This window comes from Lasiodiplodia theobromae (genome assembly GCF_012971845.1).
Source record: "Lasiodiplodia theobromae strain AM2As chromosome Unknown scaffold_31, whole genome shotgun sequence".
In the NCBI taxonomy this organism is placed as follows: domain Eukaryota; kingdom Fungi; phylum Ascomycota; class Dothideomycetes; order Botryosphaeriales; family Botryosphaeriaceae; genus Lasiodiplodia; species Lasiodiplodia theobromae.
Window position 1 is genome coordinate 352,411 of NW_023336510.1, and position 18,832 is coordinate 371,242.

At 55.0% G+C, this 18,832-nt stretch overlaps 8 protein-coding genes across 8 annotated transcripts; 6 read left to right on the plus strand and 2 right to left on the minus strand.

The window, feature by feature from the left end:
* Positions 1-604: 604 nt before the first annotated feature.
* Positions 605-2,209, plus strand: LTHEOB_9377 (Phosphoethanolamine; the record flags this gene model as incomplete). Its single annotated transcript, XM_035518958.1, has 5 exons — positions 605-610; positions 661-778; positions 838-955; positions 1,006-1,783; positions 1,841-2,209. 5 exons carry the CDS (start codon positions 605-607, stop codon positions 2,207-2,209), a joined length of 1,389 nt encoding a protein of 462 aa, XP_035368982.1.
* Positions 2,210-2,888: 679 nt separating this feature from the next.
* LTHEOB_9378 (Mitochondrial cytochrome b2 protein) lies at positions 2,889-4,417 on the plus strand (the record flags this gene model as incomplete). The annotated part of the gene is made up of 3 exons (XM_035518959.1): positions 2,889-3,353; positions 3,512-4,178; positions 4,242-4,417. 3 exons carry the CDS (start codon positions 2,889-2,891, stop codon positions 4,415-4,417), a joined length of 1,308 nt encoding a protein of 435 aa, XP_035368983.1.
* A 2,458-nt stretch (positions 4,418-6,875) lies between these two features.
* On the plus strand, positions 6,876-7,691 carry LTHEOB_9379 (uncharacterized protein; the record flags this gene model as incomplete). Its single annotated transcript, XM_035518960.1, has 1 exon — positions 6,876-7,691. One exon carries the CDS (start codon positions 6,876-6,878, stop codon positions 7,689-7,691), a length of 816 nt encoding a protein of 271 aa, XP_035368984.1.
* Positions 7,692-9,049: 1,358 nt separating this feature from the next.
* LTHEOB_9380 (Short-chain dehydrogenase/reductase SDR) lies at positions 9,050-9,941 on the plus strand (the record flags this gene model as incomplete). The annotated part of the gene is made up of 3 exons (XM_035518962.1): positions 9,050-9,110; positions 9,162-9,478; positions 9,573-9,941. The coding sequence occupies 3 exons, from the start codon at positions 9,050-9,052 to the stop codon at positions 9,939-9,941; spliced, it is 747 nt and encodes a 248-aa protein (XP_035368985.1).
* A 1,290-nt stretch (positions 9,942-11,231) lies between these two features.
* On the plus strand, positions 11,232-12,478 carry LTHEOB_9381 (Mannitol 1-phosphate dehydrogenase; the record flags this gene model as incomplete). The annotated part of the gene is made up of 2 exons (XM_035518963.1): positions 11,232-11,302; positions 11,371-12,478. 2 exons carry the CDS (start codon positions 11,232-11,234, stop codon positions 12,476-12,478), a joined length of 1,179 nt encoding a protein of 392 aa, XP_035368986.1.
* Positions 12,479-14,131: 1,653 nt separating this feature from the next.
* On the minus strand, positions 14,132-15,663 carry LTHEOB_9382 (Amidase; the record flags this gene model as incomplete). Its single annotated transcript, XM_035518964.1, has 4 exons — positions 14,132-14,262; positions 14,312-14,449; positions 14,499-14,768; positions 15,039-15,663. The coding sequence occupies 4 exons, from the start codon at positions 15,661-15,663 to the stop codon at positions 14,132-14,134; spliced, it is 1,164 nt and encodes a 387-aa protein (XP_035368987.1).
* An 842-nt stretch (positions 15,664-16,505) lies between these two features.
* LTHEOB_9383 (NmrA-like family protein) lies at positions 16,506-17,598 on the plus strand (the record flags this gene model as incomplete). Its single annotated transcript, XM_035518965.1, has 2 exons — positions 16,506-17,465; positions 17,524-17,598. The coding sequence occupies 2 exons, from the start codon at positions 16,506-16,508 to the stop codon at positions 17,596-17,598; spliced, it is 1,035 nt and encodes a 344-aa protein (XP_035368988.1).
* A 143-nt stretch (positions 17,599-17,741) lies between these two features.
* Positions 17,742-18,387, minus strand: LTHEOB_9384 (Phospholipase carboxylesterase; the record flags this gene model as incomplete). The annotated part of the gene is made up of 2 exons (XM_035518966.1): positions 17,742-18,205; positions 18,267-18,387. 2 exons carry the CDS (start codon positions 18,385-18,387, stop codon positions 17,742-17,744), a joined length of 585 nt encoding a protein of 194 aa, XP_035368989.1.
* Positions 18,388-18,832: the final 445 nt, after the last annotated feature.

An 18,832-nucleotide genomic window follows, 5' to 3' on the forward strand; every position in this document is an offset into this window, starting at 1 on the left:
GCAGCGAGCGCCTCTGCTGATGAACGATGCGCACGAAATTGCGCTGCTGCGCGCGCACGAATTGATCGTCGAGGCATTGAAAAGACGGAGGTTCGTGCTCGCCGAGTCATGCGGTGGCGCCGTCGAGTCGCAATGGTGGCAAGCTGAATGAATGCCGCTTGTTTAAAATACCATCATGACGGAAATGTGCCTATGAATAGTGAAACACCCCCAGCAGAGCCAGGGAGCTTAATCTACGTTATAGTATAAGCTCTATTAGACGACACGCGCAGGCGATCCGCCTACATCTCGACTCCAGAGAATCGGGGCGGGAAGAAGACCTGGGATTCTGGAAACTCGATGGTAGCGCTAATGCAGTTACGTAGACGTATTTGAACGTTATTCCCGTACGCCGTTGTGGTTCGATTAAGGGGCGAGGTCGGCCGGCGCGTTCTGCACTGCATGTTCTTGCGCGTGGCTGCACCTGAACCCTGGCTGGTCCCTGAAAAAGCCCCGCGCCTGGCGCTGGCGCTGCCCCTCGCTCGCGCGCCCTGCCAACTAAGTAAGCTCCGCCCTCCACCCGCGGCATCTCACCAAGCTCACGACTGCCGCCTCCAACACCGCCATGAGTGTGCGCCATGATGTTGTTGTCTCTACCGCCCCGCGCTGACCTCTCTTCAGACTGACACCACCGAATACGTGCCGCAGCCCGGCCAATGGCCTGTCGACCCGCAGGATGACGTGCCCATTGCGGAGGACCGCATTTGGATAGATGGCTGCTTCGACTTTGCCCACCACGGTGCGCCTTCCCGCCCCTTTTGCTGCAGCGCCCACCCAGTAATCGCCAATTCCCGCCAGGACATGCTGGCGCCATCTTGCAGGCCCGCCAGCTGGGCTCCGAGCTGCTCGTCGGCGTCCACTCGGACGAAGCGATCCTCGAGAACAAGGGGCCCACGGTCATGACTCTCAAAGAACGGTCAGTCCATGCTCTCCTCCTCGGATTGCGCCTTCTGACACCGGCATCAGCATTGCTGCCGTAGATGCCTGCCGCTGGGCTACCAAGTCAATCCCCCACGCCCCGTATGTGACTTCGCTGCCCTGGATCTCTCATTACGGCTGCAAGTATGTCGTGCACGGCGACGACATCACGTCAGACGCCTCGGGTGAGGATTGCTACCGTTTCGTGAAGGCTGCCGGTCGCTTCAAGATCGTGAAGCGCACCCCAGGTATTTCAACGACTGATCTGGTTGGCCGCATGCTTCTGTGCACTAAGGGGCATTTCATCAAGAGCCTGGAAAAGGTCCTGGCGGGTGAAGAAGGTAGCGGGAGTGAAGAGGAGAGGAAGAGGACCGGTGAGGAGATGAAGGAAAGAATTAAAGTTTACGCGTCGGACGAGACCGGTTTGGCGCCCGGTAGTGACGTTTGGGTGTGGCATGGCGAGCAGGACAAAGCTGCAGAACCAAGCGCAGCGAGCGGAACCGGGAAGTGCACCAAGATGGTTCCTGGAACCGCACCTCGCAAGGGCCAGCGCGTGGTATATGTCGACGGCGGGTTCGACCTGTTCTCTTCCGGTCATATCGAGTTTTTGCGGCAGGTGGCCGGTCTCGAAGAAGAGGAAGGCAAGAAGCGCGATTGGTACTCCCCTGAGGCCGTCCAGCAGCGCATTGCCGAAACCGGTTCAGACTACAGCCCTTACTATGTGGTTGCTGGTGTCCACGATGACGAGGTCATCAACCACTGGAAGGGAATCAATTACCCGATCATGAACATATTCGAGCGTGGCTTGTGCGTTCTGCAATGCAAGGTAGGTCCATTGGCAGCATCCCTCGTCTCGCAATTTGCTCATAAACCTGCGTACCAGTACATCAATGCCGTGGTCTTTTCTGCTCCATTTACGCCCACTCCGGCCTTCCTCAACTCGCTCCCGTACGGAACGCCCGATGTCGTTTACCATGGCCCTACCTCATTCATGCCGTCTGTCGAAGACCCCTATAAGGACGCCAAGCAGCTCGGCATCTTCCAAGAAGTCCCTGCGCATGACTTCCAGCACGTCAACGCTGGTGAGATTGTCGACCGCATCATGGCCAGCAGAGCCATGTACGAAGAGCGTCAACGGAAGAAGGGCATTAAAGGAGCTGGTGAGGATGCAATCAGGCGCAGAGAGGAAATGGAGAAAGAGGCGAAGGCGAAGGAAGCTGAACGCGAAGCCGCACGAGAAAGACAGTCGTAGGACCTGCAGTGAGTGCATTTGAAAAATGGAAAAGGCTTCAACACGCCCATGATTGGATGCAGATGTTGGCTGGAAAGAAGGGGAGGAAAAAGTTCAACATAATAGCAAGCCGTTGCTTGTGCATATCACGAATTGACTAGATATAAATACCAACGCATTGACAACACAACGCACGCATCTGTTTTGTGGAAGAATTTCAGGCAAGCCATTGCGGTCCAGGCCCAATCTTATTACAGAGGAATTTGGGAATCCCGACGTCTATGAATCGATGTTGAGGGCTTATGAGGCAAGGCAAGTCAGTGCGAGCGTTCAGGTCCACAAGGGGAATATAATCCCGATCCCGACATCGGGTCCATCGGCCAGTCATCTCGCCGATGAAGCCGAACGTCTCCCCGCAATTCGAGGGACCAGATGCCGGTCGCCGACGTCACCCGCCTCCGCCGCCCCGCGATCCACCTTTCCCCGGCCGTCCTGACGATGCGCCAGGCTCGAGGCTCGTGGTGTTGCTGTCATCACGGAATTAATTTTCCGGCAATTAGAGCTCGAGGGAGCTATGGCAAGCTGCTTCTTAACTGTCCGGTCCCCAGAGACGTTGGAGAGAACTCTCAATTGAGCTGTGATAACGCCTCTCCATCTTTCCTTCCCATCTTTTCTCTGACCTTCCGTACCATACTTCACGATGGCCGACCCCAAGCAACTACCATACCGCATCGAAGACCTGGAGGCGCAGCTCAACACCAAGCCCTCACATCCGCCAGGCGCGCGCCAAGGGTTCGTGAAGCCGCCGCCGACGGCGACGACGGAGCTGGAGTCGCACGAGAAGCCGCCGCTGGAGACGCTGATAAACTCGTACGACTTCGAGTCGGTTGCGTCGCGGACGCTGGCGCAGAAGACGTGGGCCTTCTACTCGTCGGCGGCGACGGACGAGATCACGCGCGACGCGAACAAGAGCAGTTTCGACCGGATATGGTGGCGGCCGCGCGTGCTGCGGGACGTTGCGAGCGTCGACACGCGCACGCGCATCCTCGGCTCAGAGGTGCAGGTGCCGTTGTTTGTGAGCCCGGCGGCCATGGCCCGCTTGGTGCATCCCGAGGGCGAGAAGGCGATAGCCGCGGCGTGCGGGAACAAGGGTGTGGCACAGACGGTAAGTCCTGATACAATGCGGGGAAAGGGAGGATCCATGTTCGGTGCAATTGCTCACGAAGTCATTCCACCCGCAATTGAGGGGGTGAAGCGTCTTCGGGACAGCATCTCGGCGAAAAAAAGTGGTGGCAATCCCTGAAGGCTGACGAAGAACCACAGATCTCAACCAATGCTTCGTACCCGGTCGACCAGATTTTGCCGCACGCGCCGGCAGACCACCCGTTCTTCTTCCAGCTTTACGTCAACAGGGACCGGAAGGCGTCGGAGCGGCTGCTGGCGTCGCTGCCGAAGGGCATCAAGGCCATCTTCGTGACGGTGGATGCGCCGGTACCGGGCAAGCGTGAGGCCGATGAGCGGGTGCGCGCAGACGAGGGGCTGTCGGCCCCCATGACAGGGGCCAAAGCGATCAATGACAAGAAGGGCGGTGGCCTCGGCCGCATCATGGGCTCGTACATCGACGCCAGCCTCACGTGGGACGACCTGCGCTGGCTGCGCAGCGTCACCGACCTGCCCATCATACTCAAGGGCGTCCAGAGCGCCGCTGATGCCCGCCTCGCTGCACAGGCTGGCGTGCAGGGCATCGTGCTGAGCAACCACGGCGGCAGGAGCCTCGATACGGCACCCCCATCCGTCTTGATCTTGCTCGAGCTGCAGAAGTGCACGCCTGAGGTGTTTGACAAGTTGGAGGTGTACGTCGATGGCGGCATCAGGCGTGGCACGGATATTCTCAAGTGCTTGTGCTTGGGCGCCACGGCTGTCGGCATGGGTAGGCACTTTTTGTACGCGCTGAACTACGGGCGCGAGGGCGTCGAACATTTCATTGATGGTGAGTATCCCCCCTTGCAATTTGAAGCAATGTCGTGGACAGCTGCTGATTGAAGTTCAACAGTGATGAAGGATGAGCTGGAGACGTCGATGAGGCTGGTCGGCATCACCGATCTGAGCCAGGTGCATCCGGGCTTGGTCAACACGCTGGAAGTGGACCATCTGGTACCCTCGACTACCGACCATCCCTATGCCAAGTGGTCGCCGAAGCCTCGCACATTCCCTAAGGCGCGGTTGTAGTTGTCATATATTCCTCACTTTATTTTTTTTTCTTTTTCATATTTCATTTGATTGTTCAAAGATACCGAGAGGCTTTTCTCAAGATTGAGCGAGTATAGAGGAGATCTCTTATGAGAATGAGGATGGGAGTAAAACGTAATGTTGCCTAGTAGACAGGTATACACTCGATTGCCGTAGTGTGCCGCTTGGACTGTACTTTGGTGAGAAGTCTGGACAATATATTGAGATCAATTGACTAAGCTCTTGGAAGCACCCATGATAGCAGGGTTCTATCACTTTGGCTCAAGCTAGAAGTGGCAGGCAACACAGAGGCTGACGAATTCGCTAAGGCAGCAGTATTACGGGCTCGCTCCAGCAGCTGACACGCATGCCATATGCAAATTCAATGCGGTGGATTGGAGCGGCTGTTTGAGATTTGTCTTGTAATCCTGGACAGCGGGACCTAGGTTCCAAGGTCAATTGATGGAGTGTTGTTTGCTGGACGTGGCAGTAATTGATGGTCAGCGCGCCAAGTCTCCCGCTTACTCCAACAAATCACCTCATTTTCCCTCTATTGTACGTTATGCTTTAATATTGATGCCTAATTCGACCACAGTATTTAATCGTCCTAAATAATCCACTAGACGACGCAAAACGACTCCAAAATCTTGTTCAATTACATCCAAAGCAACCAAGCGGAGAGAAACATGCCCATCCCAGGTCATTCTATTCTTCCGGTCACAGAAGCTGACATTCCTACCCTTTCTCATTTTCTTGCTTCTTCAAAGTTGAAGCTAGCGATCAACCGCTTTCTGTTCAGGGACTGGCCAAATGAGTCTGCTCAAACAGCACAGTACACAAGTGCTATTGAGTCTTCGCTCAAAAACCCCGACGTCACCTCTTTGAAAGTGGTAGATGACACAACTCAAGAAATTGTTGCGCACCTTGGAGTAACACGACGGAAACCCAGCCTTGCGAAACCTGAGGCAGGAAATAATCGGAATGTTCCTCCGGGGATGGAGCCTGAGGTCTTTTGGACGGTCACCAGGGCTATAGCAGAGATCAATGAGGAGACTGCAACTATTGATCGCATTGGTGAGGTCACCGTCTTGCTCGGTCCTCCAAGCACTAACAACCACCCAGAATTGACATGGATCTATGTCAGTGCCGCGCATCGAAAGCGGGGAATCGGCTCGGAGCTGGTGCGCCTGGCTTCCGAGAAAGCCAAAGCTGCCGGCTTACCTCTAGCTGTCGGCTCCGAGCCACAGGCGTACGGCTTTTTCTTAAAGCAAGGGTTCAAAGACACCAAGTATGCTGACATCGATCTGAGGCGGTGGGCCCCGGATAACTGCGGATTCGGCGTGTTCAGAATATCTGGGATGATCATGTAGATCATCTACCAATTATTTGAGACCAGTCTTCATTTTGCAGCTAGCAGTCAGCAACTATTCAAGCGTGACGTTGAGCGGCAGAGTGATTCAAGTACGTTTGCCTTTTGCTGAAACAGCGATGTACCGGGGTTATCTGCAGTCACACTGGGCTCAGCATCTCTAGTGGACTAACGTTAACCGTGTCTCCTCCATTTAGTATAGTTCAATAAATTCCGGGAAACACTCATGGCGCAGCAAACTCAACCCGAGAACAGAGCCCGCTAATGCGACATCGAGGTACCCGAAGAGAAATGTCGCAATCATGTACTAATTCGATAGGTTCCATGTCCTTCGTATTATTCCTTTCTAGCCTAGCCAGGGTTTTGAAATTAAAGTTTCAACTCTGGGTCTGATTTGGTGAAGGCGAGGTGCCAAGATATTCACCCCTCCACAGCCACGGCCCAGCACAGCCAACGTCAACCACCAAGCCTGTGCTTGCGGTAGGTAAGACTGCGGACTGGCAGGCCAAGATGTTTGGTTACTCGGCGCGGACGCGTACGGGAAATTAAGGTTTCTAGGAACGCACGTTGAGTATCCCATTACGCGGATCAACCGCCACGCCACGCTTGGCTTGCTTCACTTCCCCACATTGCATCGTCATCGTCTTCTTGTTTTCACGATTTTTCATTTTCTTAGCTAAACAACCTCTTCAGCTTGCCAGCAAGAGGGATTTGTCTAAACATTGGCCTATAGTCTAGCTTGCAATATGATGGAGGCGCAGTGTTTAGTCATGAATCGTGAAAATCACATTGGACGCCTTTGACTTCTACCGTCGTCGTCACGTCTTCACAGCCCCAGTTTCGGCACGGCCTCGTGATTTGGACGGCAAGTTGAACATGGCAATTGCTGAAAGACCTCAGAATGATTGAAAATCAACCAGAAATAGAAACTAAGAGTGTCGGAGGTCGAACATATAAAGCTACTAACCCCGCGGGCTACATCAATTCTAAACATCAAGTCAATCAAGCCATATTATCTTTACACAATCAGAACACACAAAGAAATCACAAGTTTTATTCAATCAGGAGCTCTCGTTTACGTCTCCTACAATGCGTTTCACAAAGACCACTCCTCTCCTCCTTATCGCCACCACCTTTTCCCTCACCTACGCCGCCGCTCTCCCGCCTGATGACCAACGACTCCCTCAGCCTGTGACTGACAACAAGGACGCCGCCCCATTCAACTTTAACACCGACGGCAACGGCAAATTCTATTACAATGGGGGCGGCGACGATGACAATGACGACGACGACGACGATGATGATGACGATGACGACCAGTTCGAGGCCCCAGACTGCGACGACGCAGACGATGTGTTGGAGGGAGAGTGCGGCAATCTCCTCAACGGTGAAGGCCGTCCCGTGCTGGAGGGTGACGGCAGTGTAGCGCAGAAGGGGGCTCCGCCGCGCAAGGAGCGCATCAAGGTGCGCAGGAGCCTGAAGCTTCATCGTCTTCGTCGTCGCAATGCCATCAAGGACGATGATCATGATCACGACGACAAAGACGACCACGACCATGACCATGATGACGACACGCCGGCGGAGAAGGCTCGCGAGAAGGAGGAAGACCGTCTCGAAGACCTGCGGGATGCCGAGGAGGAGGCTTTGGAGAAGTTGAAGAAGGGCCCGAATCATCGCCGCGATGAAGACGACTCCCCAGCGGAGCGGGCTCGTGAGAAGGAAGAGGACAAGAAGGAAGATTTGCGGGATGCGGAGGAGGACCGCTTGGAGCGTGAGCGCAAGAAGCAGGGTAAGGGGCATCCACACGACGACGACGACGACGACGATGATGATACTCCTGAGGAGAAAGCCCGCGAACGCGAAGAAGATCGGCTCGAGGACCTGCGTGATGCGGAGGACCGTTAGTGCGAATGCAAAGGCGGCGCCAACCATCTTGCTAGGAAGGCGAAGCAGTTTGGTCTGGATATGTTTTCGGTGATGGACACGGTAAGATTGTGGACTAGGAGAATGAGGCGGAGGGTGTGATTTGTGGGTTTCTTCGCAAAGCTCGGCGTTGATTATTTCGATGGCTTCCATGACTTCGGCATTGGCAACTGCAGGAATAATTAGGGAGGAAGATGCCGACATGGGGTATTTTGGGTAGTGGCGACAGCAAATTGCATGCACAGGGGAGCTGGATTGACTTAGATTACGAGATGTAACGAGTTTTCTCATGGCTGTACATGGCAAATCGCTATCTCTCCTACTTCCCCCTGTCAATATACTTTTCCATGCGGAATTAGTTTTGCTCAACATACAGTCCCCTCTCGCAGCCGATGGCTAGCGTGGATTTGTTTTTGTTTTTTTGCTCATGTCATGGGTAGCTGAAACTATCGTCCGGATGTGTATGTAGAATTTTCAATTCCACATTTTCGTCCGGACGATAGCTTCAACTACCCACATATGTTATTTTTTCTAAGAACGGGCTGAGGCATAGTTACGTCTGGGGCCTTGCTATTCTTCACGCTAGCCATCGGCTTCGAGAGGGGACTGTAGCGTTGGAGCGGAATTGGATTGGCCCCAGTCTCGCACGGTCAGTACGAACAAGTCGAACAAGCGGAACAGTTCCGCAGCTTATACAGAGACCCCAACTTATTCATACATGCAGGATAGGTTCCGCGTTCTTTGTTCATAGAGATGGGCGGATTTTGCGGGCTTAAAGGGTTTAACACCACAAAAGCGAATCGGTTCTTAGAATGCGGCGCAGAAACGCCACCAACACAAGCGGGGCTCACAATAGCTGGCAGCGCACTTCTTTCTTTTTCCAGAGCGCGAATATGGAGACAATTTCATGAGCCCACTCGAAATCATTGTTAAGAGTCACCAAAGCCCACAATAAATTCGGGCGTTCGGCGTCAGGCCTCACGCGACGTTACGTCAGCTAGCCGAAGCGACGCACAGGGAAGCATGTTAACTGAAAGAGGCAGTTTGAGTCATTCGTCTACTGCAAACACCAGGGATTCTGTGTACGGGCTGAAGCGGCGCTTGCGGGTGATCAGCGCAGGACGCGTTGGATAGTGGATAGTGTCAGCACTACTGTTGCTATCTCCTAAACTCCGCCCGACCATCTATGGTCGCTATGGTAGAGCATTCTTCTTGCAGTAGCCTGGCGGGGTCGCAGCTATAAATTGGGAGCACCTTGCTTCGTGGTGCTCGCAGAAGACGAGCATTCAAGCATCAGACGAAACCTCTCCCTTTCCACCATCACAACACAGACCACAGCAATGTCCGCCCCAGCCAACAGCCTTGCAGGAAAGGTCGCCGTCATCACAGGCGCGTCCAAGGGTATTTGATCTGTCCACCCCGTTTCAGGGACCATTCTCACGTGTTCGGCAGGCATCGGCCGCGCCACAGCCCTGCGGCTCGCCTCACTCGGCGCCAGCGTCGTGATCAACTACGCCTCATCCGCCAAAGAGGCCGACGATCTGGTGCGCCAGATTGGTAGCGACCGTGCTCTTGCCGTCAGGGCCGACGCGGGCAGCATTCCCGACTTGGAGATGCTGGTCAGCAAGACGGTCGAGAAGTTCGGCAAAATCGACATTCTCATCCCCAACGCCGCCGTGTTGCAAATGTGCGATCTGGCTGGCACTACCGAGGAGCAATTCGATAAAGCCATGCAGCTCAACGTGAAGGGGCCCTACTTCCTCTGCCAGGTACGGCGCCGCGATCTTTTTTTTTTAATCCCTCATCCCTCGCTTATGGGACCGACTGCACCAAACTTAGGCTAATCCACTTCTTTTTATCCAGAAAGCGGCGCCGCACATGTCGGCGGGCTCGCACGTTGTGCTCATCAGCACGTCCGTCTGCCATTTCTCGAGCATCATGCCGAACTACCTTCTGTATGCTACAACGAAGGGCGCCATCGAGCAGATGACACGGGTGATGGCCAAGGACCTGGGCCGCAAGGGCATCTTCGTGAACGCTGTAGCGCCGGGCCCGACGGGCACGGAGCTGTTCTTTGAGGGAAAGAGCGAGCAGCTGCTCAACACCATTAAGGGCTGGACCCCGTTCAACAGGATAGGCGAGCCCGACGAGATAGCGGAGGTCATCGCTTTTGTTTCAGGATCCAGATGGGTCAACGGCCAGGTTTTCAAGGCGAACGGCGGCATGGCGTAATAAAGGGGCGGGTGGTGCTGGAATTGGAAGACTGGAGCGCAGTGACGCAGTTTGCGATGAAGAGTCATCGCCGCTGCCGAATTCCGGCAACTGGTTTGTGGGTTTGTTGGGAGCAAACGGGTGATCGAATCACCAAAGAGAGAGATGGGGCGACAGATTAGGAAATGAGATAACACATTGCTCCTTCATTAAAAAAAAAAAAAGTAGGCTGGGCTCGGCGTGGTGTCACCGCGAAGGTTTCAAGCAAGGCGCGTGCAGGTGGTCCGCGTAAGGTGGCATTGTGCAACAGGGAGGAAAGGCTCGATTGCGATCGCGCAGGCGGTGACCAGATCTCGGACTATCGTGACATCGTGAAGCGGCAAGACCTGGCGCCGACGCAGCGAGTGGGCCCCCAAGCGGATTTCGTCACCGGTCGAACACGGCCACCCCGTGATGGCGTCGCGCGTCGGCCGTCGAAGTCGCGCCTGCCCCCGCGAGCCTTCTGAGAACAACACGCGCGCTCGCTGCTCCCGCATGTGACACAAGCGACGCAGCGCCCGCCCGCGCGCTTCATTGCAGCCGCTGCAGGCACTGGCAGCGCTCTGGCTCCGTGCGGCCTGTTCCGGACGGGCCCCATATATTTGGCGGAAGCTAACCAAGATGACGTCGCGCCGGGGAAGTGGGCGGCGAGGGGGGCGTCAGTGCACAGCCTCTCGCAGCACCAGCGTCACCCAGCCCGCCGCTTCTTCCTGGCAATTTGGGCAGCCTCCACCGTGCCCGAGCAGCGTTAGCCTTGTCCAGCCCTGTATCGCCCGAACGTTTGCGGACCGTGGCCACTCACGGCGCGCCGCCTGCGGTATTAACGGCGCCGCGCGTGGGCCGTACAAGTGAGCGCAGAGTGACAGCGTGAGCATGATGCTGTTGAGGCGGGCCGCCGGCCCAGTCCCTTCCTTTGCTGGCTTGTGCCACGAACCTTCGTGTGCCGCCGCGGAATGTGCTACCGCCGTGCGCTCCTGCCGCTGAGCATCTACAACCTGCAGGCCCCCATTGGTGCGCCGCCGCTGCCCCGCCGCCTTCATAACCCCGCTGCCCGCCCGCCTTCAGCACCACATAAACACATCGCTGCTGCACCCACCCCCAGCCCACTCCATTCGGCCTTCTCCTCACTTCTGCGCCTGCTGGTACGTACTCCACTCCTCCGCACTCGCCTGCATACAAAAGCCTCGTCCTGACGCACATCTGCTCCCAGCAACCAACCCACCTTCAACCCCTGCATTCCTGCGCCCACCTCGCTCTCTCCCGCTCTACGCCATGTCCAAGTACGAGAAGAAGGCGGTCCACTTCGGCGGTGGCAACATCGGCCGCGGCTTCGTCGCCGAATTGTGAGTATCCGCCCTTGCATCCCGCCCCGCTGAGGGCGCACCCGGCGAGCACATGCTGACTGCCGCAGCTTGCACAAGTCCGGCTATGAAGTCATCTTCGTGGATGTCATGGACAAGATCATCGACGCCCTGAACTCGACCAAAAGCTACACGGTGACGGAAATTGGCGACGACGGCGAGAAGACGTTCCAGATCGACCACTACCGCGCCCTGAACAGCAAGTACAAGCTTGACCAGGTGATTGAGGAGATCGCAACCGCCGACGTCGTCACTTGCGCTGTCGGACCCAACATTCTCAAGTTCATTGCCGAGCCCGTTGCCAAGGGCATCGAGACCAGGAAGCTCGACTACCCTCTGGCCGTCATTGCCTGCGAGAACGCGATCAATGCAACCAACACATGGCGGGGCTTCATTGAGGAGAGGTTGTCGGACGAAACCAAGCAAAATATCGACTCCAAGGCGCGTTTTGCCAACTCCGCAATCGACCGCATTGTCCCGCACCAGGACCCCGACGCCGGCTTGAACGTTAAGATCGAGAAGTTCTTCGAGTGGTGCGTTGAGCTGCCGCCATTTGAGGGTGTTCAGCACCCAGAGATCGACGGCGTTCACTTCGTCGACCACCTCGAGCCTTACATCGAGCGCAAGCTGTACACGGTCAACACTTCCCACGCCTCGGCTGCTTACTACGGCTACAACCGCAACAAGAGGCTGATCCACGACTCGATGCACGACAATGAGATTCACGACATCGTCCGTGACTGCCTTCGCGAGACTGCTCGCCTGATTGTCAAGAAGCACGGTATCTCGGCAGAGGAGCAGAATGACTACGTCGAGAAGATCGTCAAGCGCATCTCCAACCCGGCCCTTGAAGACGACGTTAGGCGTGTCGGCCGTGCACCTCTCCGCAAGCTGTCCCGCAAGGAACGCTTTATCGGCCCGGCTTCGCAGCTCGCCGAGATGGGCGAGAGTTTCGAGAACCTTCTCGGTGCCGCTGAGATGGCTCTGCGCTTCCAGAACGTCGAGGGCGACGATGAGAGTTTCGAGCTCGCCAAGATCCTCAAGGACAACAACGCGAAGGAGGCGACGATGCAGATCACCGGTCTGGAGGAGTCTCACCCTCTCTTCCCGCACATCCTAAAGAAGGTGGAGAAGGTGCAGAGCTCGTCGAAGCTGTGAGTGAGGTAGTAGTCCCTGCATTTCCTTTTCACGGATATGAAAAACGGTTACGGCTTCATGACGGTTGCTGATGGCAGCTCGTCGTTTTCTTCTCCATGCGCCTTTATATTTGCTTTTTCATTGTAGCATTCGCGCACCATGCTGTTCTCTTTTCGGTTTTCTTCACGATTATTCCCCCTATTTGATTTATCGGCTTTATCAACTTTGGTGCAAAGCGGGCATGCGCGCAGGAGAAGTAGGATTCGGTAGCAACTAGGAACATGCGACAGGGATCATCAGGCAGCTTTCCAGACATGGCTCTTGTCTTCCTTTTACCCGAAGACCATTGTTGCGGCTTTCTTGTAGAGCCTGCAATAGATAACAAACATAATAGAGCTACATTAAACATCATCTGCTTTCCTCTTCGTCTCAATTGCTCACCGGTATGAAAGCTTGGGCCGCTCCCGATTTCTCCCGCGACCACAAATCCATCTTCCACCTGCACGAAACGGGTGCTGAGTAATACTTGGTGGTCATGGTCGGGTCCACATAATTCGTGCCCGAAATGCTACCGTGCCGCCTGCTGACCACCCAACGGACGTTGCAGTATTTTGGAGTATTGATAAAGCATGTAGTAGTGAAGGCGGTGTCACGCGGGCCGGCTTTGCGCGTTTGGAGGGGAATCATTTTCCCGATTCGTTACACCTCGGTCCGTACCGGTTAGCTCGCGGGGGGCAATACGCGGTGGGAAAGGGAAAGTGACCTACCAGCTAATCAGATCACGCTTTTTTGCTGGTAAGCGCCCCGGCCGCGGCGGCATTTAAAGCACATCATACTGTAGGATTTCCGGTTCATGCATCAGGTGGGATGGTCTTTTTGTTCCTGCAGCTGATGCAAATGGAGGAGGATTTGAAAGGAATCCGTGTGCCCCAATAAATCGTGCACGTTCTCATCACCCTTCAGATGCCCAGTTTTTCGGGCCGCGAGTCTTTTGGGTGTGTGTGGGGGTCCCATGTTGGGCGGGAAGCGAGTCGGGCGGTGTGTGGGTGAGGACCACACACCGGAGAATTTCAATGGTGGGGGGGGTTTCACATGCTTGGTGGGCTTCCGGATTTCCTGGATGGGCAGGTGGGGTGTTTTCCACTAACTAATTATATAACCGGTTGACTCGTTCGTTTCGGCGGGTTGGCCGCTCGTGGTTCGAGACGAGAGTTCTCGGGTCCGCACGCACGGATGGGTCGGAAGTTGAGTCGGCTTGAGCCGGGGTACTGCGGGCCGAGTTACGGTGAGTACGGCCGGGGGTTATGGTGGGGGGTGCTGATGTTGAGTGTTTCGTCCTGGGTTTGGGTATGCTAGATAAATTTTTCTATCTCCACAAACATTAGTATGAAAGTGTTGAGGGGTAAGGGAAGAAGTATTGACTTGAGTGGACATACGTCACGATTGCTTGAACGGTAGAGGCTGTGCCGCGGGTCTTTGAATAAGTTGTTACAAATGAGCATATTAGCTTGGCCATTCATTCTAAGACGTCTTGGAGATCAATAGCACGAGCATTTTAGTAACTAAGCAATCAAGTCATTCATTCATAGATAACGACCGATCAAGCGCGAATTCCATCAGTTCTTTTTTCTTCGATTGATTTAACCTAGAATCGCATACCACAGAGCATCTCAATTAGGCCTGAGCATCAATGCCTGACATAGCACCAGAGATGAATTCTCCCAAGGCAAGAACCTTCTCTTCTTGCAGCCTTCTGCCAACAATTTGTAGTCCTACAGGGGCTCCATGGTGCAACTCAGGATCATCTGATGGGAAAGTGAGTAATAAAATTTATCCGAGTTTCGATTTACTTACAGTCACGGTGTACAATATCATCTTCTTCCCCGAGTGATACATGTTCGGATTGTCTGTGCAGGTCTATCATTTTGTCAACTCGGCACACTGGGATTGCATAAGACGCGTAGTCGAGAAGATTGATGATGGCCGTGTATCCTTCGCAGATTGTTAGTGCGTGCCATTTTATGCTGTAATCAAGGCTCACCCAGCCAGTTCACATTGCCCTTCCTCGGTGCGGCTGAGGGAAAGACGGGCATGAGGATAGCATCAACAGGCTGTCCCGCTGCCGCGATTTCAGCGGTGCGGTTCCAGTGGTCCAAGAATTCGGCACGGTATTCACGGATCGCCTTGTTCAGCTTCATAATCTCGGTCGCGTCCAGGATTTTGGGAGCATCGACATGGAAGAAAGGGGGCATCACAGGGTTCATTGGCTCTCCAGAGAGGGCGAGCTGTTTGAGAACGTCGGCGGCGCCATCTATGAAGCATGTCCCGAAAAAGAGTCGGAGGGCCTCGGGGTACCTGGGCAATGAAAAGCTCACGATCTCATGTCCAGCGCGTCGGACTGCGCTTTCCACGATGTCCAGCGCCCTAACAACCGGTGGCTGTGGATTCACTACCCCGTCAGAGCGGAGTATACCGAAGGATAGCTTTCTGCCTGCACCACTGGCTGTCTTAAGCGTTCCGAGATATATTTCGTCTCGCCAAGGTATCTCGAGCACCAGTGGGTCGCTCAGCCACGGCTCACAGCATAGCAAGCTCTTCATGAGCAGTGTGGTGGACCTCGATGTTGTTGCCATAGGGCCGACGACGAAAACACAAGTATCTTGGCCATCCATTGGTGTCGCCAGCCCTTTGAGTGGGAGCCGGTGGTAACTCGGTTTCAACCCGTAGAGGCCGTTGAAATGCGACGGTAGCCTGATGGATGCGCCGATGTCTGTCCCCAATCCGGCTGGGCTGCCGCGTAGGGCAATAAGGGCTCCTTCGCCACCAGAGCTACCGCCGGCGGTGAGCATGCGGTTGTATGGGTTGGTCGTGTAGCCGATGATGTTGTTGCCGGTTTCGGCACTGCAAGACGCTGGTGGAACGCTAGTCTTGACGTACAGGATTGCCCCCAGGGTGCGCAATTGAGTTGCCACGTCGGCTTCTACGTTCCTGTACTTTTCGCTGTCCTTTTCGCCTTCGAATGTTCCGATCCAGCCAACGTAGCCCATGGTAGTTTCGACCCCCTTGACGTGAATGGAGTCCTTGAGGCTGATGGGCAGGCCGTGGAGAGGCCCGACTGGTTTACGGGACTGCTCAAAGTAGGCGTCCAAACGCTCAGCGTCTTTTATGGCATTGTCGAAGAAAATTTCGTGGAGGCAGGACACCATCTGATGAGCCAAGGCAGCTCGATGGCAAAAGGCTAGCGTGACCTCCTTGGCCGTCCATTCTCCGGTGGTTGTTTTGTGAATTATGCCGACTGCATCCGTCTCAGTAATATCCACCTCTCGCGAAGTAAGATATTGGCGTATATAGCTTCCCGAGACATCTGGTAGGGCTTCTGGCGGGGGGAAAGAAGGGATGCGCCATTCCTCTGGGATCTTGTCGATGATCGAGTTGCGTTTGTTCTCTGCAATAGTCTTCCAATCCATGATAACGTCGCTGGTGTAACTCACACTGGCGACTCTCCTCCATTGCCAACCTGTCTTATATGTTCACCCGTCTCCATCAGGCCGGCAGGAACGGACCTCACGAGAGATTGGCGAAGATTCTTGATTACTCAACTATCTCGGGACGGAGCGTTGAACATGTTCACTTGTCCGTAGAAGCCGAAGTGGAGAACTGAGAGCGGGAGTTTCTCGGTCGCTACCTTCTCCCGTCTCTATCCTATTTCGAATCGGACGAATCTTAACGGACGGTGCTATTGGCCGATAAATTACGATAGGCTGTATCTGCTGTCGATGTACTGGAGCATTCCCACCTTCTGTTTCTCAAGTTTTCCTTCGACCACCTCCTGCTATGGCTATCCCAAGACTTACAAGTCTAGTTAGCGTCCGTTCCATTTCGCCCGACGCTCACAATTTTGCAATAGGTGATGAATAATCGTTTTGACCCCTACAGAATCAATGCTATTGCTTCAATATCGCATAAATAAGGCTCAAAATACTACCTAGGAACAGCATCAAACTCATCGTATCATTTACTTCATCAGTCTTCCAAGAATCAACTCACCATGTCGAAGCTTCTGGTCATTGTGGGCATTACAGGCAACCAAGGCGGCAGCGTCGCTGATGCTTTCATCAACGACAGCAACTGGCGAATCCGCGCCATCACTCGCGATCCTTCCAAGGGTTCAGCCCAGGAATGGGCAGCGCGCGGCGTCGAACTCGTGCGAGCGGACCAGGACGACGTCGCATCCCTGACGGCGGCCTTCACGGGCGCACACGCCATCTTCGCCATGACGGACTACTGGGCCCCGCTGGGCGACCCGGCAGTCAGATCGGCCGCAGCAACGCGCGGCGTCAGCGCGAACCAGCAGTGCGCCGAGCTGGAGACACAGCGCGGCACGAACATGGCGCTCGCGGCGGCGGCGCCCGAGGTGCAGCGCACGCTGGAGCGCTTCGTGTACAGCAGCCTTCCCGACAGCTCGCGGCTCTCGGGCGGCAAGTACACGCAAGTGTGGCACTTCGACAGCAAGGCCGCCGTCGAGCGCTTCGTCCGCGAGGACCGGGCCATGGCGGCGTCGGGCCTGAGCGCGAAGGCCAGCTTCATCCACGTCGGCCTCTACACCGACAACTGGCGTCGCGCGCCGACGACTGAGATCTGCAGGGATCCCGCGACCGGAGGCTACTGGCATCTGGACTTCTCCGACGGCTCCAGGAAGTCCCCGTTCGTCTGGACCCGCAGAGACACGGGGCCCCTCGTCAGGAAGCTCATCGAGGACGTGCAGCCAGGAGCCAGGCTAATGGCCGCCAGCCAGGTGTGCACTTACCGCGAATTCATGGCAATCTGGGCCCACACGCTGGGTCAGAAGCTGGCGGGCGACGGCGGGATCAAAATCGTCTCGCCGCAGGAGTTCAGGGACCTGATCCAGGCCGACGATGACCTTAAGGATCACCTGGCAGAATGCTGGTTCTATCTCCGTGACTTTGGCTACGACGGCGGCGACACCGATACTCTGTACCCCAAAGATGTAAGTCGACCTTCAGCCCTGTTATTGCTCAAGTTAAGCTAACGTAACACTTGCTCAGATTGGCGCCGAGAGCCTCATGAGCACTTTGGAGGAGTACTTCAAGTCCGAAGACTGGTCAGCCCTTCTTCCTTAATGTAGGCTGCTTAATCTGGAGGCTCGGGTTTATATTTGGAGGATAGAGTCCAAACAATCATGAACTGTTAACACCTCAACGCACTTGCTTCACAAGCACCAACTTGAAATGCTCGAATTAGTGATCCGATGATCCTTACCACGCTATGCGACAGTAGCCTTGTCTCCCTCTGGCAAAATCTCCGACTCCACCTGTGCTTCGCTTTTAGTCGCCAGCATCCACGTCCACAAGTCCATGTTGTTGTATGTCTCGGTCCAGGAGTCATGGGCCAAGTCTGGATACCTGCTAAATTTCACATCGGCACCGGCCTTCTCCAGCGCTGTAACCATGCGTTCGCTGCGGGATATGTCGATAATGTCGTCCCGTTCGCCGTGATGCACCCACTGCGGAATGCGAGCAATCTGACTCGCTCTCAACGTGTCTCCGTAGCCACAGATAGGGGTCAAAGTGGCAAAGCGATTTGGCGTGTGCAAGGCTAGTTCCCAAGTCCCGCCACCACCCATGGAGAAACCAGTGAGGTGGACCCGCTGCAGGTCGATGCGGAGATGAGGGAGGACTTCGTCGAGGAGCGAAGTCAGGATGGTTTCATTCCAGCCATAGCCGTTGTCTAGAAAGGGCATAGTCAGAACGACATAAACTCCAATAGGATACACGGCAATGCGACTTACCCATGTCGAGAACGGGGGTCAGAGTTACAAACTCCTCGGCCACTTGGCGGCAAACGTCGGGTGGGACAGGGGTGGCTGAAAGGTCTGACCTGGACTTTCGAGAACGCAAGCGCTCAGCCATGGGTATGCTCACGCTGGGGTCAGAGCCGTCCTTAAGTTTGTCATAGCAGAGGATGATTTTGGGAATCCCATGACGCAGACAGGCATAGGATTCGTTCGGACCTCTTTGCGATTCGCCAGCCCCGTGGAGGAATATGATCATGGGCCATTTCTTGTCCGTCAGCGCAGTATAATCCGGCGGAAGTGAAAGAAAGAAGTCATAGCCGAAGGTGGCGGCAGAGAGTGTCTGCTGGGCAAAGAGAAAGGAGATGTGCTTTGTGTTGGCATATTCGTGGCCGGGGTCCTTAAGTTTAAGGAACGAATATGGTGAATCCTGTGAATGAGGCATGGCAGACTTCTAAGAAATCCATCTGGGTTTTGGATTTCCACAAAAGTCGGATATGCCACGTTTATAGCTTGCGCTCAGCATTACCCTGATTGACATCATACCGATCCCGTTCGTCAGG